The sequence below is a fragment of the Rutilus rutilus genome (genome assembly GCF_951802725.1).
Source record: "Rutilus rutilus genome assembly, chromosome: 1".
NCBI classification, from domain to species: Eukaryota; Metazoa; Chordata; class Actinopteri; order Cypriniformes; family Leuciscidae; genus Rutilus; species Rutilus rutilus.
In genome coordinates, this window is record NC_140209.1 from 12389820 (window position 1) to 12416380 (window position 26561).

General features: G+C 41.1%; 2 protein-coding genes across 2 annotated transcripts in view; both read right to left on the bottom strand.

The window, feature by feature from the left end:
* Positions 1-26561, bottom strand: part of LOC311287692 (uncharacterized protein) — a 412610-nt gene that overhangs the window by 347801 nt on the left and 38248 nt on the right. The window lies entirely within an intron of this gene.
* Positions 1-26561, bottom strand: part of LOC311287683 (uncharacterized protein) — a 107749-nt gene that overhangs the window by 62439 nt on the left and 18749 nt on the right. Inside the window, exons 8-12 of the mRNA XM_084404690.1 lie at positions 8746-9213; positions 6526-6990; positions 5118-5534; positions 3697-4113; positions 2277-2699 (exon numbers count right to left, since the gene is read on the bottom strand). Coding sequence (XP_084260816.1) covers positions 2277-2699; positions 3697-4113; positions 5118-5534; positions 6526-6990; positions 8746-9213 — 2190 coding nt within the window. The remainder of the gene's footprint in view (positions 1-2276; positions 2700-3696; positions 4114-5117; positions 5535-6525; positions 6991-8745; positions 9214-26561) is intronic.

Consider the following 26561-nt stretch of genomic DNA (forward strand, 5'->3'; position numbering starts at 1 on the left):
ATCGACTGACGTAAGCCAGTCCTTGGGATGAATAATTTGAGATGACGTCTTTAAGGCGAGACACGGCAGGCAAAAACATCGTTTTTTTTTCACTGGTCAATTTTGAGATTTTGGGTTATTTGTCTTCAATAACATGTATTCTTTCAGATTTGGGCTGAAAAAAAGGCAAAAAACACATTTAGGTCTTTATTTTACTACACTTTGTATGTTTGAGTGTGCAGATTTCGCCTAAATTCATCAAAAGTTGGCGTTCTAAATCATCCCGCTGCTCCGCGATCGCTCTCTCTGTACCCCTTCATCTCGTATACCGTTGGAAAGCTCTCTTTCTTCTGTACAATGCTGTTGGATCCAAATATGGTCATTTTCTATCAGCAACCAATCATGAAAGTAAAACAGGTGATTTAACTCGAAATGCGCAATCTCATTGGCTGATGCCTATTTCTGACAACGTGATTCGTCCAGAATCATCACGTGACGCGCTCTGACATTTCCGCGGTAGTTCAAAATGTCGAAAGATATGCGTGTAAAATTCTCTCCGAGAAGTCGAAAACAGTTCCTGACTAAATACAGGCTCAGTGACCACCAACTGGGTCAGACAGAGATGCACTTCCACCTCCACTGGGAAAAAAATATCTTCACTAAGTGATTTACACCTTGGACAAATAGCCAAAAGAATAAAACTTCCCAAAGTTAGCACCAGAAAAGAAGCTGGAAGTTCTAGAGGGTACAGCAGCTCCACTGACAGCTAAATATGTATCTGCCTGAGGGACTGTGATATACCAGTATTTAGTTTTTCCATTCCACCTGTGTGATGGACTGTTGATGTGTTGTTTTGGATGTTATGATCAGTGATGGATGAAGCAATAATGAGTTTTGGATGTTAAAAAGTGTGATATATGGATTTTACTTGAACTTAAAGCATATTTTGTCTGTAATTCATGGCTTTCAATAGAAACTAGTGGAATTTTGCCATAAAAATCTTTAAAGGCCGTTTTCTCAAAATGAGTTTTTTCTTGCACTCCTAGTGACGATTTTCCACTTCTGTAGCACCTACATACACCAAACTTTACAGTCGTATTCCTAACTATATTGTGAAGATTTGTTCAGAGGGATTTGTTGATACATCATTCTTGGCCTGATTTATATGACATTTTATGCCTAAAAAGAGGGCGGAAATAATTTTAAGGCTTTTGCCAGTATTTTCTGATTTACAGGGTAACAAAAGGGAATATTCATAATCCCCTCTGAAAATGTCTTTTCATTGAATATATCAACAAAATGCAAAAATAATTTTGAACCTTGTTTTTTTCAATGGTCAGATTCGTCACTTCAATATATATGCAAATTAGCGCATATTTAATTAGATATAGCCTCATTAGCATATTAAAAAATAAAATTACTGAAAACTTGCAATGCATTTTTTTCTCCTATTCATGTGAGTAATCAACTGGTAAAGTTTGATGGTGATATCTGTAAGTTAACAATTTTACCCTATTCACCTGTAGTGTCTCGCCTTAAGGTCAACATTTTGAACTTGTATTTTCTGAGGTGTTTGTTGAGGTTCCGAAAATCCAGAATGGGACGGAGACCCATTTTTTTCTGCGGGCGGCGGAGAAAAGCAGGGATCTCCCTTGTTAGTGGCCGCCAAGAGAGAACAGTGAGGACAGCCCTCGGGGTTCGCGAGGGCTGCCTCAGCATGTCTCACCCCCAGGCATGCGATGCAAAAAGGATGATTATCCTTGCCTGATATCATTGAACCGCACGCACACGGAGGTGAAGTTTCTGCTTTCGGTCCGCCGCTTGCAGAACTAGTAGTTGCCATAGCAAAAATAGAAGGCTATCCAAGCTCACCACAACGTGCAACTCAGAAAAGGAATATCTAAGAGAATTTGCCGTAACACGTTAATTCTCTTAGTAGACCAGAATCAAATCAAATCACTGTTACAGTGAAAAAGACCCGCTAACAAAAACAGCTGCGTTCGGTGACGTACCTTGATGGCTCGTCTCAGAACAATTAAACAACTGTTTTGAAAAACAGGTCCTGCTGAAAATAGCTTCCAATTTTTTGATCTTCACGGGGAAGAGAACGAGAATGGAGTAGGGACCATCGGCAGTGGTATATATAAGGGAGGCCGGACTCCCGCATCACTGTCGTGATTGGTCTGTCAACTGACAGACGTGGTGTGATTGGTGCTTCCAGGTCTGTCACACCCAGAGGCGTTTCCCATAGTGAGATACCGAGCGAATGTTTGAAAGGGAACCAAAAGATCAGGTACCTGAGCTGTGAGATGTAGGACAGACACTGAAGGAAACTCTTCATTTCACTCTCTTCCTCTGAACATCCTCTCAGCTCTACTGGTTTCTTCTCTGTCTGGAGTTTCAGCACTTCCAGGAGGACGGAGGTCTTTCTCTGTGAGAGATCTATGATCCAGACATCAGGTAACTGGAAAACTGACTGTAATGCTGGAAGGAAACTCCTGCCTGTTTGAGTCTCATAGTTCTTCACATGTGAGTAAAGATCCAGCAGGAAATCACTCTGTTTAATTCTGTCAGTCTCTTGATAAGGAAAAGATGTGTAGGTGCAGACTGATGATAACAGTTTCAGCATCTGCTCTCCTGTCTGTGTCTCAGTCTCTGCTGCTTTAGTCAAGAGTCTCAGAAGAAACCTGTTTTGAACACTTTCATTCAGATAAGAGAATCTGTAACAAAATGGAAAAGAGAAATGTGAATAAATAGAAATATTACAGAACTTATTATAGCTATGATGTGACTAAATAATACAAATTAAAATAATGTGTTGTTTGTTTCCTGTTTTCAGCTCACATTGTTGTAAACACTTGAGACAGAGCATCAAATTAGTCATTACTGACAGAGTAATTAACACTTTATAATAAATACATTTTTCCCCAAATATATATTAAAAGTATTTACCATCTCACTTTTTTACTTAATTCTTAAAGTGTTTAATTAATGGACAACATTATGTGTCCTGAAATGATCAACTTACATTTGAGACTCAGCAAAACAATGGACTCTATTCAAATGATCCATTATAAACTATTCCAAATCATTTTCATCTGTTTTCTTTGCTGTGTAAAGTTGTTAATGTCTCAATGATTTGTATTAAAATACTACCTTATAGCCTACAGTTATATTCAGAGAAGAGCATTTCTATTATTTTGATTATGACAATGGAAAAAACTGCTAAAACCAAACAATTAATGGAGGAAAATGTACTTTCAGAATGTAAGTGACAAAAGGAGAAAGACGCTATTTGGTTCAACAGTCGTGGACAGATTCTTCACCTTTTATTTTGTTCAACTTGATTATTTTTTTATTGCAGTTTTTTTTTTTTTTTTACATTGTTCTTGGTTTTAATAATAGTACAATTTCTAAACTTTTTTAAGGACTGAATTTGTCCTTAATGATTGTAATATAGTATTTTATATGATATGTGCATTGAATTGTGTTATGAATCTAAAACTTTCCCTTGCTGTGTTTAAAATCCACATAGTAAATTAGCAATGTATTTCCAAATTACACCCCAATCCAAAACATACATTAACAAAATACATTTTCTCATCAATGCCTTCCTAAAACATGTTTAATAATGAAAAAAAGAAATAACATCATGAATATCAATGCCTGAGTCTCTGAGAGTTAAATCAACAATCAAAAGCATGTAAGTTCAGATACCTCAGCTGTGAGATGTAGGACAGACACTGAAGGAAACTCTTCATTTCACTCTCTTCCTCTGAACATCCTCTCAGCTCTACTGGTTTCTTCTCTGTCTGGAGTTTCAGCACTTCCAGGAGGACGGAGGTCTTTCTCTGTGAGAGATCTATGATCCAGACATCAGGTGACTGGAAAACTGACTGTAATGCTGGAAGGAAACTCCTGCCTGTTTGAGTCTCATAGTTCTTCACATGTGAGTAAAGATCCAGCAGGAAATCACTCTGTTTAATTCTGTCAGTCCATTGATAAGGAAAAGATGTGTAGACTGATGATAACAGTTTCAGCATCTGCTCTCCTGTCTGTGTCTCAGTCTCTGCTGCTTTACTGAAGAGTCTCAGAAGAAATCTGTTTTTAACACTTTCATTCAGATTAGAGAATCTGTAACAAAATGGAAAAGAGAAATGTGAATAAACAGAAATATTACAGACCTTATTATAGCTATGATGTGACTAAATAATACAAATTAAAATAATGTGTTGTTTGTTTCCTGTTTTCAGCTCACATTGTTGTAAACACTTGAGACAGAGCATCAAATTAGTCATTACTGACAGAGTAATAAACACTTTATAATTAATACATTTTTCCCCAAATATATTTTAAAAGTATTTACCATCTCACTGTTTTACATAATTCTTAAAGTGTTTAATTAATGGACAACATTATGTGTCCTGAAATGATCAACTTACATTTGAGAGTATTTTTCTAAGCTCAGAAAAACAATGGACTCTATTCAAATGATCCATTATAAACTATTCCAAATCATCTGTTTTCTTTGCTGTGTAAAGTTGTTAATGTCTCAATGATTTGTATTAAAATACTACATTATAGCATACAGTTATATTCAGAGAAGAGCATTTCTATTATTTTGATTATGGCAATGGAAAAAACTGCTAAAACCAAACAATTAATGGAGGAAAATGTACTTTCAGAATGTAAGTGACAAAAGGAGAAAGACGCTATTTGGTTCAACAGTCGTGGACAGATTCTTCACCTTTTATTTTGTTCAACTTGATTATTTTTTTATTGCAGTTTTTTTTTTTTTTTTACATTGTTCTTGGTTTTAATAATAGTACAATTTCTAAACTTTTTTAAGGACTGAATTTGTCCTTAATGATTGTAATATAGTATTTTATATGATATGTGCATTGAATTGTGTTATGAATCTAAAACTTTCCCTTGCTGTGTTTAAAATCCACATAGTAAATTAGCAATGTATTTCCAAATTACACCCCAATCCAAAACATACATTAACAAAATACATTTTCTCATCAATGCCTTCCTAAAACATGTTTAATAATGAAAAAAAGAAATAACATCATGAATATCAATGCCTGAGTCTCTGAGAGTTAAATCAACAATCAAAAGCATGTAAGTTCAGATACCTCAGCTGTGAGATGTAGGACAGACACTGAAGGAAACTCTTCATTTCACTCTCTTCCTCTGAACATCCTCTCAGCTCTACTGGTTTCTTCTCTGTCTGGAGTTTCAGCACTTCCAGGAGGACGGAGGTCTTTCTCTGTGAGAGATCTATGATCCAGACATCAGGTGACTGGAAAACTGACTGTAATGCTGGAAGGAAACTCCTGCCTGTTTGAGTCTCATAGTTCTTCACATGTGAGTAAAGATCCAGCAGGAAATCACTCTGTTTAATTCTGTCAGTCCATTGATAAGGAAAAGATGTGTAGACTGATGATAACAGTTTCAGCATCTGCTCTCCTGTCTGTGTCTCAGTCTCTGCTGCTTTACTGAAGAGTCTCAGAAGAAATCTGTTTTTAACACTTTCATTCAGATTAGAGAATCTGTAACAAAATGGAAAAGAGAAATGTGAATAAACAGAAATATTACAGACCTTATTATAGCTATGATGTGACTAAATAATACAAATTAAAATAATGTGTTGTTTGTTTCCTGTTTTCAGCTCACATTGTTGTAAACACTTGAGACAGAGCATCAAATTAGTCATTACTGACAGAGTAATAAACACTTTATAATTAATACATTTTTCCCCAAATATATTTTAAAAGTATTTACCATCTCACTGTTTTACATAATTCTTAAAGTGTTTAATTAATGGACAACATTATGTGTCCTGAAATGATCAACTTACATTTGAGAGTATTTTTCTAAGCTCAGAAAAACAATGGACTCTATTCAAATGATCCATTATAAACTATTCCAAATCATCTGTTTTCTTTGCTGTGTAAAGTTGTTAATGTCTCAATGATTTGTATTAAAATACTACATTATAGCATACAGTTATATTCAGAGAAGAGCATTTCTATTATTTTGATTATGGCAATGGAAAAAACTGCTAAAACCAAACAATTAATGGAGGAAAATGTACTTTCAGAATGTAAGTGACAAAAGGAGAAAGACGCTATTTGGTTCAACAGTCGTGGACAGATTCTTCACCTTTTATTTTGTTCAACTTGATTATTTTTTATTGCAGTTTTTTTTACATTGTTCTTGGTTTTAATAGTAAAATTTCTAAACTTTTTAAGGACTGAATTTGTCCTTAATGATTGTAATATAGTATTTTATATGATGTGTGCATTGAATTGTGTTATGAATCTAAAACTTTCCCTTGCTGTATTAAAGATCAATATAGTAAATTAGCAATGTATTTCCAAATTACACCCCAATCCAAAACATACATTAACAAAATACATTTTCTCATCAATGCCTTCCTAAAACATGTTTAATAATGAAAAAAAGAAATAACATCATGAATATCAATGTCTGGGTCTCTGAGAGTTAAATCAACAATCAAAAGCATGTAAGTTCAGGTACCTCAGCTGTGAGATGTAGGACAGACACTGAAGGAAACTCTTCATTTCACTCTCTTTCTTTGAACATCCTCTCAGCTCTACTGGTTTCTTCTCTGTCTGGAGTTTCAGCACTTCCAGGAGGACGGAGGTCTTTCTCTGTGAGAGATCTATGATCCAGACACGAGGTGACTGGAAAACTGACTGTAATGCTGGAAGGAAACTCCTGCCTGTTTGAGTCTCATAGTTATTCACATGTGAGTAAAGATCCAGCAGGAAATCACTCTGAACAACAGAATAATAATAATAATTATACCGCTTTTGATCAAAAGGGAAGGTTTTGTAACTGCACACAGACGACAGCAGAGTAGAGAATCTTGTTCCTGTAACTGTGATATTTTCTACAGCAGCAACACTGAGATTCAGCAGGAATTTCACTGCAGTCTTCTTCATTTCTTCATCATCATCATCATCATCATAGAAGCTAAACCTTAAAAAATACAGAGAACCAAAAATCTCATTAATTTATCACAACATACAGCATTTATAAATCAACTATATAATACACAAAAACAAGTATAAGAAGAAACATAAGCACAACATTTATATAAGAGGACAGAATCTAATGACATTTATTACACTTTTTTCCAAGGTCCATTTACAGTATAACGTGTAGCGTCTGGACTGAATCACGATGACCGATTCAGTTCTAAACTTCAGAAAGCTTTTAACCTTTTTGGACTTCCTGTAAATCACAGGCCTAGCGCTGATGAGTCCGGATCAACTTGCCCCCATTGTCACTTTAGTGTCCTGGCAGAGGCTGAACAGAAACACCTTCGTGAGCTTCAAAAAGATCTGAATCAACTCAACTTCCCTCTCACGCCTAGCCTGGTTAAAACCAGACCATTCTCAGTAGTCATCCCAGAATGTATATGATATATTCCTGTGTGTATGAATGTCCCCAGCTTATATTAGCCTAGTTACAACTGTCTAGTTGTGTTAGTTAAACTCTAAGTGCTTATAGTCAAGTGTAAGAATGTTTCTCTGCTTTGATATCTTCCAGAAATATCTTTCTAGGTATTGAAATATTCCTCTCGTTACGCCTTAATTAACGATATTTAGTGTGTTACAATAAAATGTATAATACTATTTTTACCATCCTTTGGAGTAAAAATGAGCAATTCTGACATCATCACTAAACATGCAGATTAGACTGTCAGAAGGAGACGAAGAAACTCTCTCCCGCTAAACGTTCCTAACTACTATTGGTCATTTCAGCCAAAATAGGTGAGGACTGATTTATCTTTAAAGGACGATGACAACAGCTCATTTTCACTCATTCCTTCTTCCCTGTCTGTTCTTTTTCCTGTCCTTCGGATGAGACAACATCTTCTTGATTTTCAGCAAATGTGCTTTCAAGTTAATCTTTTAAACTTCCTGTGAACGACGCGCCCTCAAGAAGAACCCAAAGAACACTTCAAGCTCACGAACCAAGCACCGAGGATCCACACACACACACACACACACACACACACACACACACACACACACACACACACACACACACACACACACACACACACACACACACAGTATGCATGTATATGGATAATTCATTACAAGGGATTATAATTAATGAAGGTATCAATACATATGACTACACTTAAACAAAGAATACATATATACAGAATAATGAAAAGTAAAGACAGAAAGAGAGAGGAGATCAAGGAATGGCAAATATCACAAACAGTTCATCTATGAGAGCCAGCAAAGAATCAAATCTCCTTAAGACAGGAGCAAACAATCTTAGACGCATCTAAATATCGATGGAAATAATACTTGCACTTATTCTTTGGTGGTGAGCAAGAGTGGTGTGTGTGTGTGTGTGTGTGTGTGTGTGTGTGTGTGTGTGTGTGTGTGTGTGTATATATATATATATATATATATATATATATATATATATATATATATATATATATATATATATGTATGTATGTATGTATGTATGTACAAATACATTAATAGTATAAATATGTAAATATGTAAGTATAATTTGCTTTGAGGTTTCTAGAACCAGTTTAATTTTCCTGACTATTTTAACAGTTTCTTTCAATCAATTTTACACATTTCTGCACCCAAAGGTAAATACAAAGCAATTCATATTTTCTAATGATCCATAATAGTACACAAAGACCTACTCCAGCTTTTTTAAACATGTTGAGCAAAAGGCTGTACAATATCTCACCTCAGCTGTGAGATGTAGGACAGACACTGAAGGAAACTCTTCATTTCACTCTCTTCCTCTGAACATCCTCTCAGCTCTACTGGTTTCTTCTCTGTCTGGAGTTTCAGCACTTCCAGGAGGACGGAGGTCTTTCTCTGTGAGAGATCTATGATCCAGACATGAGGTAACTGGAAAACTGACTGTAATGCTGGAAGGAAACTCCTGCCTGTTTGAGTCTCATAGTTCTTCACATGTGAGTAAAGATCCAGCAGGAAATCACTCTGATAATCATAATAATATGAATTATCATCATCATCATCCCACTCTTCATGTGGGAAGGTTTTGTAACTGCACACAGACGACAGCAGAGTAGAGAATCTTGTTCCTGTAACTGTGACATTTTCTACAGCAGCAACACTGAGATTCAGCAGGAATTTCACTGCAGACTTCTTCATTTCTTCATCATCATCATAATTACCAAACCAAAACCTGAAAAAATAAAGAGAACCAAAAATCTCATTAATTAACATTTATATAAGAGGACAGAATCTAATGACATTTATTACACTTTTTTCCAAGGTCCATTTACAGTATAACGTGTAGCGTCTGGACTGAATCACGATGACCGATTCAGTTCTAAACTTCAGAAAGCTTTTAACCTTTTTGGACTTCCTGTAAATCACAGGCCTAGCGCTGATGCGTCCGGATCAACTTGCCCCCATTGTCACTTTAGTGTCCTGGCAGAGGCTGAACAGAAACACCTTCGTGAGCTTCAAAAAGATCTGAATCAACTCAACTTCCCTCTCACGCCTAGCCTGATTAAAACCAGACCATTCTCAGTAGTCATCCCAGAATGTATATGATATATTCCTGTGTGTATGAATGTGCCCAGCTTATATTAGCCTAGTTACAACTGTCTAGTTGTGTTAGTTAAACTCTAAGTGCTTATAGTCAAGTGTAAGAATGTTTCTCTGCTTTGATATCTTCCAGAAATATCTTTCTTGGTATCAAAATATTATTAACAAAATATAAACGAACAAAATAATTTAAAACTCCGTACTATGGAGCCCCTGAGGGGACCTTTCAGGGAAACTTTTGCGTTACAATTTCCGGTTTGCGTTTGTTAATGAAAAATTCATTGTTCTTGTGTCCATTCATTTAAACTTGTTGATTTCATTTGAGTGTGTGTAAAAGCATCTGACCATATATATTTCTGTGAGGGTTTTCTAACAGCTGAAGAAGGGACAGGAAGACAGGGTGATAAAACTTACACCTGAGCACGAGAAAGGATCCAGCCAGGAGAATACAGGGGTCGTTTGACAATAAACAAGGGGTCCCATGCCATCCCCTTAGGGGATAAAGAACAGCAGGAGGTCATCTAGATTGTAAATGAAGGCCTTTTGGCTTCTCAGGGATAAAGATTGTAAATAAAGGCCTTTTGGCTTCTCAGGGACAAAGAACAGCATGACCTGCCCAGGGGGGGTAGAACCAGTCCATACTAGCTTGAGATATAAGATGTCTTTAAGGAAATTTACAGAAACTGGAAAGGAGGAGTCAAGAATGTCAGAAACCTGCATAAAATGTCTCTGTTTTATTATGTCAGGAGGCTTTCTGTTTCACATCTGGGTGGCTGCGGTTGCGAAAAGATTCCTCAAAGAATAAAAAGCCTTTTCTTCTTTATTACAATTTTGCCTTTTGAGTGTTCCTTAACCCTGTGATGCTGTTTTTCCCAGTGAGATAAAAAATTGCTACTACAGCTGGTGTCAAGAAGAGGGATCCTGTGCGGACGCTTCTTCTCCTGGTCCTGAGAACGGATTTGACGGGAAAGTGCACAACCTCGGCAGCACTAGGCAGCCGTCTTATACCTCGACGGTTTGAGATAGAAACTCAACAGATTACGAGAGAGAGAGGCAAATACCCCACACTCAGGACCAGTGAAAGAAAAACTCCCACCAGGATTAAAAAAAATCCGCGACGATTGCGGGAAAAACAGAAAAGCATCTCTGGGTAAGAAACGGCAAAATTGTTTTATTGAAGTTGAGTGTAATTTGATAATTGTGAGTGAACGTGAACCATATTGGCTGAGTTTTGCTTTTGGTACGAGCGAAAAGGTGATTCAGATAATCACACATTTTTTGGGGAAGAAATTGATCTGACAGATTCGGATCGGTATCTACCACACTTAAGCTCGTTGGTGGACGGAAGTGCCACAGGTGATTCAGATAATCACAATTGCTGATTAATTAGTTTTACTCAAAAACTCTGTAACCTGAGGAAATCTCGTACAAGTGGACGGAAGAGCCACATCAAATTAATCGATTTAGGTGGACGGAAGAGCCACGTCAAATCAGAATTAATCGAGCGCTGGAAAGTGCTTATAGGAAGTTTTTGAGTGAAACGTAATTACAAACCACCCGACCGATCTTGGGGTAAGGGAAAGATCGGGTCTGTTGAAGACGTTTGACAGATACTGTAAGACACGTGTCGAAATTGTGAAATCCAGAAGGGAGATTCAGCCAAAATGGGGTCATCTAACAGTAAAGTAGATCATTTTTATACACCAATTTTCTGCCAAATGAGAAATAATTATGGTGGTAAATGTATGGTTGACATACAAAAACTGATCAAATATCACGATTTCCCCGAGGCGGGAACCTTGAGCAAGATAAGACTTAATGTCGTAAAAGAATCAGTAGAAAAAAACAAGGGAAAACAGAATGGTTGCTGTGTGTGTGTTAAGCATGTATGTGTGAATTGCGAACCGACTATACAATGTTGGGTAGAAGAAGCTGATAGACGAGAACGAAAACAAATACAAAAAGAATTAGCATTTAATGCCGAGAATGTTGTATGTGTGAAAACGGTTCCACTGGAACAGAATGCTACTAATAAGACGAATGAGTGTGTTTCTCCACATGTGACCGGGGAGGCGACGGCTCCGCCGCCCGCGTACAATTTAACACACTACCCAGTGGCGGAGATCTCGGCCCTTAAGTTGGATTCCGATCTGGACCGCCCTCCACCAGTCCCCCGACCCACACAAGAACCAGCACAGAACAGAGCGCAAATCGAACTGGAGGAAGCCAATCGAAGGGCAGCGCGAGCAGAGGCAGATGCAAGAACAGCGCGAGCAGAGGCGGAAGCCGCAGAGCGACTTACACAAATGTTGGCAGCAAGGCTTCAGGTACAACTACCAGCACCGCCAGTACAGCAGGGGGAGGCAGACTCCTCAGCACAGGCCGCGACAAACAGCGAAGAAGAAGAGGGGGAAGTTTACAGAGAAGCGTCTGATGCAATTCCGGACACCCCGAATGTAGAAAAACCGGGAACAAGCGGGCAGCAAATGCTAACAAGATCGCAAATGAAGCAAGAAAAGGTCAGTTTCACAGCGGCAAAAGTTAAAGTGTCGAGTGTGACGGCTCCGATGGTTGAAGTTGCGGGCGCAGATGGCCCAATGCTAGTTTTCAGAGCATGGACTATGTCAGATATGAAGGACGCTATGGCACATTTGCCAGATCCACAGGACGCGGGTGAGCGTTTTGCTAGTGAACTGCTCTCAGTATGCAAAGAATTCAGCCCAACTACACAAGAACTGAAACGATTGTTAACTGTAAGAATGGGCGCCGCAAACTGGGGCAAGGTGGCCGGCAAACTGACTAAAGCAGACATCAGAAGAGTGCACGTCGACTGGGAGCATGACAGCAACGAACCATACAAGAAAGAAGTGGAAAATTTCTCCAGGTCCATCAGCGAAGCTTTCCCCCCACGTGTGGACACTGAAAAAATCACGTGTTGCGTCCAGGAAAAGGACGAGTCGGTAAGAAACTATTACTTCAGACTTTTTGAGACATTTGCAAAGTACAGTGGTTTAACCGAGCCAGAAGACAGGGGAACGAAAGCAGGCACATGGGAAAAACATTTGATGGGCTATTTCCTGCAAGGAATGAAACCCGAAATCAAGAGAGGGACAAAATCCACGTATGTGGCTTGGAAGGAAGGCCGTTTAAATATAGTGCTGCAACACGCTATTCATGCCGAAGAAGACGCCGAAGAAAAGAACGGGAAGAAAAAGCCTCTCACAATGGTAGTTGTGCAACAACAGCAATCACAGCAACCCAACAGACCTGAGCTTTCCCATCCAAACCCTGCTAACCGAAGAGGACAGAGAAGAGCTGCTGGAGGAAGATGGAGCTGTTATATTTGTGCAACAAATGACCACTTGCTCCGAGACTGTACAAAATGTAGATTTTGCAAAAAGGACGGGCACTGGAGCACCGCGTGTCCCACCATGAAGTCTGATTGAAACGAGGGGACTGGAGAGCGGGACGGAAAGGGTCCTACTTTTTGGGGCCAATCTCTGGCTACAGCAAAGGGAAGTGAAAATATTCTTACTAACACATGCACACACGACGCAAACACAAACACATACACTGATTCTCTTTCTGCTCCTTGCAATGAAGAAACTGCTTGCAAACCGTTTTGTGTGTCTGATGAAACTGTGAACAAAGCTGTGAATGATGAGTGTATGAGATTGTACAAAAGCACAGGGTTTTCTGAAATGCCTATCTATCCATTACGGGTCAAAGGGGTAGTTATTGAATTCTTAGTCGATTCTGGAGCGAGCCTGTCAACATTACGACCATGTGATTTACCATGCGTTCCGAGTTTAACCGGGAAAGTGTTTGAGAGCACTTCAGCGTCTGGGCATTTGATTTCTGACCGGTTAACCGAGCCGTTAGAGTGCGAAACGGAGGGTGGACGCTTTTTCAAGCACGAGTTTGTTTGGTCACCTGGCTGTCCCGCACCTCTGATGGCTCGTGATCTAATGTGTAAATTAAATTTGTCTCTCTGTGCTGATCAGTATGGAATTAGCATCGAGGAGACACCACAAATTACTTGCACTAAATTTGAGCCGAAGTGGGCTTATGTCTGGCAGGTTACAGATATTGATGGGGCAGAAAAGATTTTGAAATTGGCAAAGAATCGTACAAACCCAGTCAATACAGAGTTTATGACAAATGAGAAAATGCATTGTACTTCACATGTGGTGGCAGAGCGTGATTCAAATTTTGAGAAAATGTGGTTTAATGCTGTGCAGAATGAGAGTGTGAAATTTGACAGGATTTTCTGGACGGAGAATGTGTGTGCGTTGTCTGCAGTGTTGTCTGACAGTCAGAAGGCTTGCTATCTGATGACAGAGAACACTGCATGCCACTTATCTGTCTCGAAGGCCATAAGCCAGCAATGGAGAGATATAGGGCTGTTTGTGAAAGAGTGTTTATCTGCCACAGACTGGGTGAAAGTTGACACACACACAGCAGAGAGCAAGAGTGTGGGGGCATTTAAATCGAACTGTGATTTTAAACTTGAGGTCAAAAGAGACATGATTGTTATTGGAAAAAATGTGACAGCACAGGGGGGTATTTCTGCTTCAGAAATCGATATTTCTTTGGCACAAATACCACCAAATTTGTGGGCTAAAACCAAATATGATGTGGGCCTCATTAAGGGATGTGAGCCAGTTGTGATAACACCAAAGACTGATTTCAGACCATGTAAAGCGCAATATCCCTTGAAACGTGAGGCAATAGAGGGCATAACGCCAGTGTTTGACGCTCTATTGAAGGAGGGAGTAATTAGGCCTTGCAATGATTCACCTGTCAGAACCCCAATTTTTCCTGTAAAGAAAGCACGCAACCCAGGTGAACCATTGCAATGGAGATTTGTTCAGGACCTCCAGGCGGTGAATTCAGCAGTCATCGCCCGCGCTCCTCGAGTCCCCAATCCTTATACCATACTAACTCAGATTCCAGAAAATGCAACATACTTTACTGTGGTGGATTTGGCTAATGCTTTCTTTAGCGTTCCGGTTGACGAAAAAAGCCAGTTTTGGTTTGCATTTGATTTTAATGGCAAGGGGTACACATTTACGAGGCTATGTCAGGGTTTTTGTGAAGCTCCAACTTTGTACAATGAAGCGCTCAGAAGAAGTATTGAAAATTTGGCTCTGTCAGAAGGGACGGCGCTGTTATCTTATGTTGATGACCTTTTGATCTGTTCAGTGAGTGAAGCTGTTTGCAGGGCTGACAGTGTGTCTCTCCTCAAGCATCTTGAAAGGGAGGGCCACAAGGTCAGTATTTCAAAGCTGCAGTTTGTGAAACAGGAAGTGACTTTCCTGGGGCATGTTATTAAACCAAACAGCAAAGCATTGTCACAGAAAAGGGTGCAGGGCATAAAAGAAGCCCCAAAGCCTGTAACAAAAAAACAGATGTTGTCATTTTTGGGGATGTGTGCTTACTGCCGAACATTTATCCCCAACTATGCCATTTTAGAGCAGCCCCTACGAGCCCTTACAACAGGGAAGGGGTTGAAATCATGTGACAGACTTGTTTGGACGAGTGAAGCTGAGATAGCATTTAATAACATGAAAACACAGTTGTGTATGGCTCCTTCGTTAGGCCTGCCGGTTATAGACCGTCCGTTCACGCAGATGGTCGATGAGAGAAATGGCTTTATGGCTTCTGTGCTCCTGCAAAAACACGGTGATCGTTTGAAACCTGTAGCCTATTTCTCAGGCAAACTCGACCCTGTAGCAGCAGGGCTGCCACACTGCCTCCGGGCAGTGGCGGCAGCTGAGCTGGCCGTGATGGCTTCAAGAGAGTTTGTGGGCTATGCTGATTTGACCTTAGAGGTCCCGCATGCGGTGTCTTTGATTTTGCAGGAGCAGAGAACATCACACTTGTCTACAGCCCGATGGCTGAGGTATCATACGATTTTGCTTGATATGCCAAATATCACTGTCAAAAGATGTACAAGATTGAGTCCTGCGACTCTTTTGCCAACACAACAGGACGGCGAAGAGCACCACTGTTGTCTGTCAGCTCTCGAGCACGTGTGCACACCACGTCCAGATTTGTTAGACATTCCGCTTGAAAATTGTGACAATGTCCTCTTTGTGGATGGATCTGCGTCGAAAAATCCACAAACAGGACAGAATAACGTAGGTTATGCGGTGACGACTGAATTTGAAACTGTAAAATCCGGCAGATTGCCATCTCATTACTCAGCACAGGCAGCTGAGTTAGTCGCCCTGACTGAAGCATGCAAACTAATGACTAGTAAATGCGTGACGATTTACACAGACTCGCGTTATGCCTTTGGGGTCACACATGACTTTGGCGCTTTGTGGAAACATAGAAAATTTTTGAAGTCAGACGGCCGACCCATACTGAATGCTACTTTGGTATCTGACCTGTTGGAGGCCATTCTGCTTCCAGACAAGATTGCAGTTTGCAAATGCGCAGCGCACACTAACGATAAGACTTCTATCTCAACAGGCAACGCCAGAGCAGATATGGCGGCAAAAACAGCGGCAACGACCCAGACTGAAGTAGATACCAGCGCCGCCACCTGCGTATCAGTTGACATTAACCTTCATAATGACATTTCTCCTTGTTTACAGAGCATGCAGTCTTTTTCCACAGGAGCTGAGAAAAACAAATGGAAGGCGGCAGGCTGCCGCCTTGTGGATGGTGTATGGACATCTGTTGAGGGGAAGCCGTGCCTACCAAGCCACTTTTTCCAGCATTATTCTAAGTTGTCACATGGGAAAGACCATGTGTCAAAGGCGGGGATGATTATGCAAATGAGAGAATTGTGGTTTACCAAAGGTTTCACAATATATGCTGAAAATTTTTGCAAAAAATGTGCGATTTGTACCGCATACAACATTGCACGGGGCATTAAAACACCATTGGCAAGCCAACCAGCCCCAGATGGGCCATTTGAATATTTAATGATCGATTTCATTGAACTGACCCCTTGTGGAAAGCAGAAATATTGTTTGGTACTTGTTGATATGTTTTCGAAGTGGGTGGAAATTTTTCCCACCTCAAAACAGGATGCTGCGGCAGTGGCGAAAGCGCTGCTAACCGAGATCCTGCCCCGATGGGGCGTGCCAAAGAAGATAAGCTCAGATAACGGGCGTCATTTCGTCAATGAGACGATCAAACAGGTGGGTCAGTTCTTGGGAATCGATCTGAGAACACACTGTGCATATCACGCTGCCAGCGGAGGTGCGGTTGAACGTGAGAACCAGACGGTGAAGACCAAACTGGCAAAATGTTGCGAAGAAACGGGATTGTCATGGGTGAAGGCACTACCCATTGTACTGATGTACATGAGAATGAGAAAGAGAGTAAAAACGAATTTGAGCCCATTTGAAATTCTATTTGGTAGACCACCATTCATGGGTATAGTGGGGGAAAAAAGGCGGCTTCCATCAACAGATGTGTGTGAGAATGAAATGTTGAATTACTGCAAAGAAATGTCGTGTCTGCTATCTGCTGTTTCTGTGCAGGTAAAGGCAGCTCAGAGCAAGGTGGCAGAGACGTTCCTGCACAACGTCAGACCAGGGGATTACGTGGTGATCCGCGACCTCAGGAGGAAAAGCTGGAGAGCGAAACGGTGGCTAGGACCATTCCAAGTCTTGCTGGTCACGTACACGGCGGTGAAGGTCGGGGAACGAGCGACTTGGGTTCATTCCAGCCACTGCAGGAAGGTTCCGCCCATATCAGAAGAGCAACAGGAGGAGGAGTCCCAAAGACAGCAGCAAGCTCAACAATAAGCCCTAAAGACAAGCAGGTGCAAGGTCACTCAGAGAAAGTGGTGAGACCAGTGTGCAGAATAAAGCCATTTGTACAGTCAGAGACATTGACCATTGAACTAACAAAACGTAAAGATTTACTGGCAACAGATCCCCACATTTTAGCAGCAGCAACAAGCGGAGTGAAATACGAGCTGTGAGAAGGAAGCTGGGAATAGAGGAGGGTTCTGATTGCACAGGCAGTATCAGGTTGCACACTGCACATCAACAAAGACTGATAAGACTCTGAGTGGTTTAGAAAAGAAAAAAAAACACAGTTGCAGAATTAGACAAGATGGATCGTTCAAAGCCATGGCATCCACTCAGAATACCAGGAATGTGCGGACTTTGTAAAGGCACGTTCATCTTAACTTTGATATCAGTGACTATTTGTTCTGAAACATCTGTGCTGAACAGCATCATCAGACAGCGTGATAAAAGAGATACATTCACGGAAGTGGAGCCGGTGAAAGGACTGCACGGAAGCATCATCACAATAGAGGAGGGATCAAGTGTGATTTTCAAGTGCAACCCATTCCAGAAGAACTGTCTCGGGTGCAATGGACATACCGAGGAGCACGCACATTTCTACTTCTGCGAAAGCCCATGTGCGTGGACCGACGTAAAAGCATACGCTCATCACTACAGGACGGAATATGATGAAAGATTTCAGGTGTACGCTGAAGACAAAATGAGTAACAACAGATACAGGATGAGAGTGGAATTGAAACATGCGACGCGTGCTGACCAAGGCAGGTACTACTGTGCCCTGGACTTGGCTGAAACTGACTGGTATGAAACAATAGACATTATGATAGTCGAGGCAACCAGACCACAAGCAGCAACAATGACAACACCTTTCTTGTCACCTGTGCCACCCGAGGTCGAACAGGCTACTGAAGAAGAACTGGCCTGGATGGGGGACGAAGACACAAACAAAGGTCAGATAAATCCTGAAGTAAAGAAAGCAATGATGAAATGCCAGGGGAACAAAGCCTGCGCACTAGCAATGCTGCAGAAAGAGGAACTGGAGATCAAGACAAGCTGCTGGATGTGTCTTCAAATGTCACACGCATGGAAAGCTGTCCCTCTGACGACAGCAACAGTCAACGAAACTAAGTGCCTTATTCCTCAGCAGATGACTGAAGTGCTAAAAACTGTTGTGGACCTGGAAGAGGGAAGAGTACCAACGAAACAGCCTGCTGACGACTGTGATCATATACAACAATACAACAACACTAACATAGCAATTCCACCTTTGAGGGTAACGTATGCCCAGGGTGACGTTTGCATCTGTTTCAACAGACCAAGACTGTTAAGGACTGGATGGTCTGACTGCAGAATCAAAATCAACATACATGACAGAACAATGGACAATTGTACAGCAGTCATCAACAACAAAGAAATCAACTTCACATGCCCATTCAACAAACCAAACCAAAGTTCACCAGCTGCGGTGTGGGTATGTGGCGACAGAGCTTATCACCGTTTGCCTACAAAAGACTGGTCAGGTTGCTGTTATCCAGCCTTGATGAATGTGGGAACCTCTGTGTATTTGCCAAACAAAGTAGGCAAAAGAGAAAAACGAGATATTAATATTTTGCCTGAAGCTCTGCCAAATAGTTATGCAGGATATACATTAACTGACCCGTGGACAACACCGGGAGCAAATATAGGTTGGTCAATTTTCTTAGGGGTGGGTACAGCAGTAACGATAAACAAGATTAATGGGTTAGCATGGACAGTACTAGCGATAGCCAATAGCACAGAAAATGCTTTGACATTAATAAGCGAGGAAATGCGTCAGTTGAGAGAATCAGTTATTCAGAACCGTTTGGTCCTAGACATTCTGACGGCAGAGAGGGGTGGAGTCTGTAAAATGTTGGGGGTATCATGTTGTTTTAATATTCCTGATTACAGTGACAACTTAACTAATATCATCGAGCACATGAGAGAAGCTGTAAAAGAGCCGCCTCAGGCTGCTGGTAGTGAGTGGATGGAGTGGCTGATGTCCGCATGGTCAGGGTGGTTTTTCAGAATAATTCAAACTGTTTTGCCAATTGTTGGTATGGGACTATTAGTTCTGCTCTGTTTACCATGTATCTTGAGGTACATTTCAAGCTCAGTACAAAGACTGATTAGAGCAGGGACAGCCAAAACAATGACATCAGTACAAGCAGTAAAAATAACTATGCGTTCAGCTACTGATGAGCAGCAGTATGACTATGACAGCGACGAGATTTACACAGAGATGTGATAAATTCCTTTTTGCCTTTCTGGAACAATGAACGGGTTTTCCTAAACTTTGATTGTTTAGGTTTTGATATCATTGATTGACTGTACTATTTACTATTCTTTTATTAATGTTATTTCTTTTTTTTCCATTTTAAGCCATCTTAATTTTTCTACAAGACTCAAGTAAAATGATCAGGTATATGAAAGTCAGTAATGAGGAGTGTAACTGTGATGTAAAGACTTGAAGTGATTGTATTCTTGGGGATTCAATAGTAAAATGGGTTTGATTGATTTTAGAAAATAGAAATGAATTTTTATTATTTTATTGGTTATCAGAGAATGATAAACAGGGGGGAGATGTTAATGAAAAATTCATTGTTCTTGTGTCCATTCATTTAAACTTGTTGATTTCATTTGAGTGTGTGTAAAAGCATCTGACCATATATATTTCTGTGAGGGTTTTCTAACAGCTGAAGAAGGGACAGGAAGACAGGGTGATAAAACTTACACCTGAGCACGAGAAAGGATCCAGCCAGGAGAATACAGGGGTCGTTTGACAATAAACAAGGGGTCCCATGCCATCCCCTTAGGGGATAAAGAACAGCAGGAGGTCATCTAGATTGTAAATGAAGGCCTTTTGGCTTCTCAGGGATAAAGATTGTAAATAAAGGCCTTTTGGCTTCTCAGGGACAAAGAACAGCATGACCTGCCCAGGGGGGGTAGAACCAGTCCATACTAGCTTGAGATATAAGATGTCTTTAAGGAAATTTACAGAAACTGGAAAGGAGGAGTCAAGAATGTCAGAAACCTGCATAAAATGTCTCTGTTTTATTATGTCAGGAGGCTTTCTGTTTCACATCTGGGTGGCTGCGGTTGCGAAAAGATTCCTCAAAGAATAAAAAGCCTTTTCTTCTTTATTACAATTTTGCCTTTTGAGTGTTCCTTAACCCTGTGATGCTGTTTTTCCCAGTGAGATAAAAAATTGCTACTACACGTTCAATTTGCATCACTGCCATCTACTGTAAATAAGAAAACAAGAGCATGGATGTGGATGCACATGAATGAATCGAAATCTATTTTAAATTAGGACTTCAATATAAAGACATATATAAGATAAGATATAATATAAGATATATGGCCCACTACCCCATCACACCTTTTCTGACATGTTTTGTAAACATTATAAACATTATAAAATACATTAAAATCAACACATTTACTCAAAGGCTAAAATTTGTTGTTGTTTGACATGTTAAGTGTCTATTTTAGCAAAAGTCCCCCAAGCAAGGTGCTACTAAAGACAAGACTTAGAGACATATTTTAGTCACAATTCAAATAATTGTATTAACTTTGAATAGACTTTTAATAAACTTTGTAGTGTATTGATAAAAAAAATTAAACAAGTAATAATCTTCTGCTACTGAGATGAAAGAAAAAATTTTTTTTAAGAAGTAAAGTTCACAAGATTGCTATTTATCTTGATCAAACTGTTCCGTCATCAGCTATAATAAAATAGAATAAAATAGTCATCCTCTGCTGCAGTTGTACGGATTCTTAACGCAAATTGTGTCATGTAATTGTGTCATGTAGCTTGAGGCTACCTGTTGTGCTAATGCACCTGCTGCAGGAGCTTTCTATTGCATACAATCATTTTTTAAAAATAATTCGCATTTAGAGTTCCAAGAATAGTTTTTTATTGTTTGTTTTCTAACAAGACTTAAGATAATAACTGGATTATTCATGTATAGTGGCATGAGAGAGGTTTACATGGCCAAGCATTATGCCAGAAGAAAGGCTATAATGGCTGATTTCAAACAAAAGAATAAGGATAAAAGAATAATGAAGATTAAGTCTCATACCGGCAGAGCTGTGAAAGGTTGGTCGATTTAAATGAAAAGAACATGAATGGGTCCAGTTCTCCTTGCCAGACATTAGTCAGAGACTGCAAATGGGTGTTTACAGGGCAATAAAATATTTGATGAGAATCTTGTTTGCCTTCTCTGAAACTTCTCCAAATTCTCCCCTGACATGGTCTCACAATAGGCTTCATAAAATGCATAATTTTAGAGATATCATTCTCAGATTTGAAATGTAGCATGACCACAGTTGTGGCTAAACTTTAGTTGTGGTTATAAGTTGCTATCCTAAATTCACATAATATTTTTATACATTTAATACATATATTCTTAATATTTGTTGTTTTTGTTTTTATGTTTGAGCTTATATATCTCAATATTAATAACTGTCTGGTTAATTTTGAGTCTTGAACTGTAAACTCTCAAGGGTTGGCTTTCTAAATATATGTGTGTTATGTGTCTATTCAGAATGACTTATGAGCAGCAACCTTTTTAATTTGGGTATGTCATGTATGCCTCACTTGCCAAAATTGGGGGTGAGAGGTAACATATAGGCTATGCGTATTTTACTTCCCCTTACTAGCCAAATCCTTAAATTAATGGTATCAGAAAACAACAAGAAATGAAAAATAAGTAACCACTTATAATAAAAAAAATACATAGTAGCCTATAAAAAAAGCCCATTGTGCCCTTTATTACAAACAACCTTTAGCCTATTTTAAATGTCAAGCCTAAACAAATTTATTTGAATCGAAACTGAAACTATACCGCAAAGTTGGGTTTGCGCATCTTTCGTTCTGTCAAAAGTTTAATAATGAACAGGAATTAATAATAATTTAATAATGAACAGGCTGCGATGTCAAGTTAATGCCAGAAGTGAACCGATGTTGTCGTCATACATACATCATCCATATTTCCACATTTGTATTAATGACGCTATAATGCAAACCAGAAATTGTAACGCGTGCGCACGCGAAAGTTTCGCCGTCCGTATTTTTTTATTTTTTTTTCAAAGGTCCCCTCAGGGGCTCCGTACTAATCATTGTAAAAACTATAATTTTAAATTAATATAACGCATATCTTTCCATAGATACAGTGAAGTGAAATTGATGGAGAAGTAGGTACAGTAAGTGAATATCCAAAAGTTCAGGTACCTCAGCTGTGAGATGTAGGACAGACACTGACAAACTCTCTCCCGCTAAACGTTCCTAACTACTATTGGTAATTTCAGCCAAAATAGGTGAGGACTGATTTATCCTTAAAGGACGATGACAACAGCTCATTTTCACTCATTCCTTCTTCCCTGTCTGTTCTTTTTCCTGTCCTTCAGATGAGACAACATCTTCTTGATTTTCAGCAACTTTGCTTTCAAGTTCATCTTTTAAACTTCCCGTGAACGACGCGCCCTCAAGAAGAACCCAAAGAACACTTCAAGCTCACGAACCACAAGGACACACACACACAGACACACACACACACACACACACACACACACACACACACACACACACACACACACACACACACACCAAAGAATCAATGCAAGTATTATTTCTATCGATATTTAGATGCGTCTAAGATTGTTTGCTCCTGTCTTAAGGAGATTTGATTATTTGCTGGCTCTCATAGATTAACTGTTTGTGATATTTGCCATTCCTTGATCTCCTCTCTCTTTCTGTCTTTACTTTCATTATTCATTTAAAGGTGCCATAGAATGGAAAAATGTATTTATCTTGGCATAGTTGAATAATAAGAGTTCTGTCCATGACACTGACATAACATGAGCCTCAAACACAATTGTTTCCTCCTTCATATGTACATCTCATGTTTGCAAAAGACCGCTGAAAAATGGGCGAATCCCACCATAACACCGACTGTGATGTTGCAGTCGGGATCATTAATATTTATGCCTCCAAAATCTGTATATACCAGCCCATGTTCTAGGCCAGGCAGTGTTAACGTGGACCTGCACAGCCGAATCATCTGAAGTTCTGCAGGTATTGTGAAGAAGCAAGCAATGACAATAGTGAAAATGGCAGATCATGGATACTGTATGTTATGTTGCAGGCTGTGCAGAGGATGTGAGCACTTTTCACACTCTTCCCACAGAACAGAACTGTCAACAGGCATGGTTGATGTTTATTTACAACAGGATAAAGCACCATTTTAATTCACAGTTGTTAGTTTGCTCTGCCCATTTCACCACTGACAGTTTTTCTAACCTGGGACAATATTAAGCAGGCTTCGCTCAGCCTTTGATACTGAAGGCAATTCCAACTATATTGCCATTACAAACCCCACCGCAAGCAGTAACGTTAGTGATTTTATTCACTTCTTGACTGTCAAGTAATTTGTTTAAATCGAAAGTTTCTTAGTAAGCTAACAACATTAACAATAATTTACCCTGTGTTGTTGAGATTGAACGCAAGATGCTAGTACAGTAAAGTTAACCTTAGCTAACTAGCAAGCTCCAAGTAACGAGCATAGATAACTAAACAGTATGACGACCTATTTACACAGGTTAATATTATTTCAGGCCTGTGTTATCAAGAAAATCTACAAAATACAACTGTAGACACATCTATGTCAATCCTTTTGTTAAGTAGCCTATATTTCATCAACAACACATAACTCAGGAGCTAACTAGGTTAGATTGGTTTCTTACAGATAGCTCACTCGCTTCTAGCTAACGTGACCTTCTCCACCACTTAAGTTGAAACTATTGTCATTTACCAATGCATCTAGTCAATTTGTTAAAATATTTTTTGTTTGAGAACTTAAGTACGATTATTTTTCATGTTTGTATTTCAGAGTACATCACAGCTCCTGCGTACAAATCTGTGAAACAGCCAATCAGAGCAAAGCTCAACATTATTATTCATGACCCGTCCAAATAAGGTAATAACAGCCCATTTCATTCTAGGGACAAATCCTAGGGTTATAAATGGACATGTAAAACCGTATCTGGAGAATTGTTGCCCTTACCTAAGCCACATACATTCTATGGTATATATATATTTATATATTATTGTCACATGCCTGTCCTGTCTCGTGTAGCACATGTGGTGTTTGTGTTCCTGTCACTGTTTTGACCCCACCCTCCTTATCTCATTATTGGTTTCATTTGCCCCACCTGTTGTTCCTCATCACCTGCCTGATTTGTCCCTTTTATAAGTTCCTTTGTGTTTGCAGTCTGTGTCGGATCGTTGTCTTGTACACGTCTCCTGTTCTCCTGTGACCCCTTTTGGTATGTTCATTTTTGAAGTTGTTGTTTTGTATGTAGTTATGTTTTCCCCCTCGTGGGTTTTGTTTTGTGTTTAGTGTTTCTTTTGTAATAAATATCTTTTTCCCTTTGCATTTGAGTTCTCCCTTTGTTTTCTGTAATTAACGTGACAGAACGATCCGACCATGTCAAGGACTCAGCAAAGGGTCTCTTCCCCAGCCACCGAGCGGGAGAGGAGGCAAAGTTTTGAGGGGACCCGGTTGGTCATATTTCGCGGGACTCGTGGAGGCCGCAGTAGAGGAGGTGGGCGAGAGGAATTTCAAGACCACTCTCCACTCTGGCCCCTCCTTGACCCAGTTCCGGTGGTCCCAGTTCCGGTGGTTCCGAAACGGAGGAGGAGAGGAAAGAACCCCTCCGTGGCTATGTCGGTGGTCCCTGTTCCAGTGGTCCCTGTTCCGGTGGTCCCGAGTCTAGTGGCCCAACCCGAGACTGTTCAGGTCACATCTGCCCAGCCAGAGATGTTTCAAGCCACGTCTGCTCAGTCGGAGACAGATCGGGAGATGCCCATTCTCATGGCCGGGGGGGCACTGATCAGCTATTTAGAGCGTTTAGCTCGGATCCTGGAGACGCCCTTCAAACCTTCAGTGTCTGTTCCTGAGCCGGAGCCAGAGTCTGTTCCTGAGCCGGAGCCAGTGTCTGTTCCTGAGCCGGAGCCAGTGTCTGTTCCTGAGCCGGAGCCAGTGTCTGTTCCTGAGCCGGAGCCAGTGTCTGTTCCTGAGCCGGAGCCGGTGTCTGTTCCTGAGCCGGAGCCGGTGTCTGTTCCTGAGCCGGAGCCGGTGTCTGTTCCTGAGCCGGAGCCGGTGTCTGTTCCTGAGCCGGAGCCGGTGTCTGTTCCTGAGCCGGAGCCGGTGTCTGTTCCTGAGCCGGAGCCGGAGCCGGAGCCAGTGCCTGTGTCTGTGTCTGTTCCAGTTCCTGAGCCGGAGCCAGTGCCTGTGTCTGTTCCAGTTCCTGAGCCGGAGCCAGTGCCTGTGTCTGTTCCAGTTCCTGTGCCTGTGTCTGTTCCAGTTCCTGAGCCTGTGTCTGTTTCTGTGTCCGTTTCTGAGCCGGTGGTGTCTGTTCCTGAGCCCTCAGTGACCGCGACACTGGCCATTATGACCACAGCTATGTGGTGTGTGTGGGCTACGCACACACTTGGACCGGTGGTGTCTGTTCCTGGGCCGGTGGTTTCTGTTCCTGAACCGGTGGTGCCAGTTCCAGTGCCCGAGCCGGTGGTGCCAGTTCCTGTGCCCGAGCCGGTGGTGCCAGTTCCTGTGCCCGAGCCGGTGGTGCCAGTTCCTGTGCCCGAGCCGGTGGTGCCAGTTCCTGAGCCCTCAGTGACCGCGACACTGGCCATTATGGCCACAGCCATGTGGTGTGTGTGGGCTATGCACACACTTGGACCGGTGGTGTCTGTTCCTGGGCCGGTGGTGTCTGTTCCTGAACCGGTGGTGCCAGTTCCCGAGCCGGTGGTGCCAGTTCCAGTGCCCGAGCCGGTGGTGTCTGTTCCAGTGCCTGAGCCGGTGGTGCCAGTTCCAGTGCCCGAGCCAGTTCCAGTGCCCGAGCCGGTGGTGCCAGTTCCAGTGCCCGAGCCGGTGGTGCCAGTTCCAGTGCCCGAGCCGGTGGTGCCTGTTCCTGAGCCGGTGCCTGTTCCCTGGCCGCCCGAGGGAGAGTCTCCGCCCTGGCCGCCCGAGGGAAAGTCTCCGCCCTGGCCGCCCGAGGGAAAGTCTGCGCCCTGGCCGCCCGAGGGAAAGTCTCCGCCCTGGCCGCCCGAGGGAAAGTCTCCGCCCTGGCCGCCCGAGGGAAAGTCTCCGCCCTGGCCGCCCGAGGGAGGGTCTCCGCC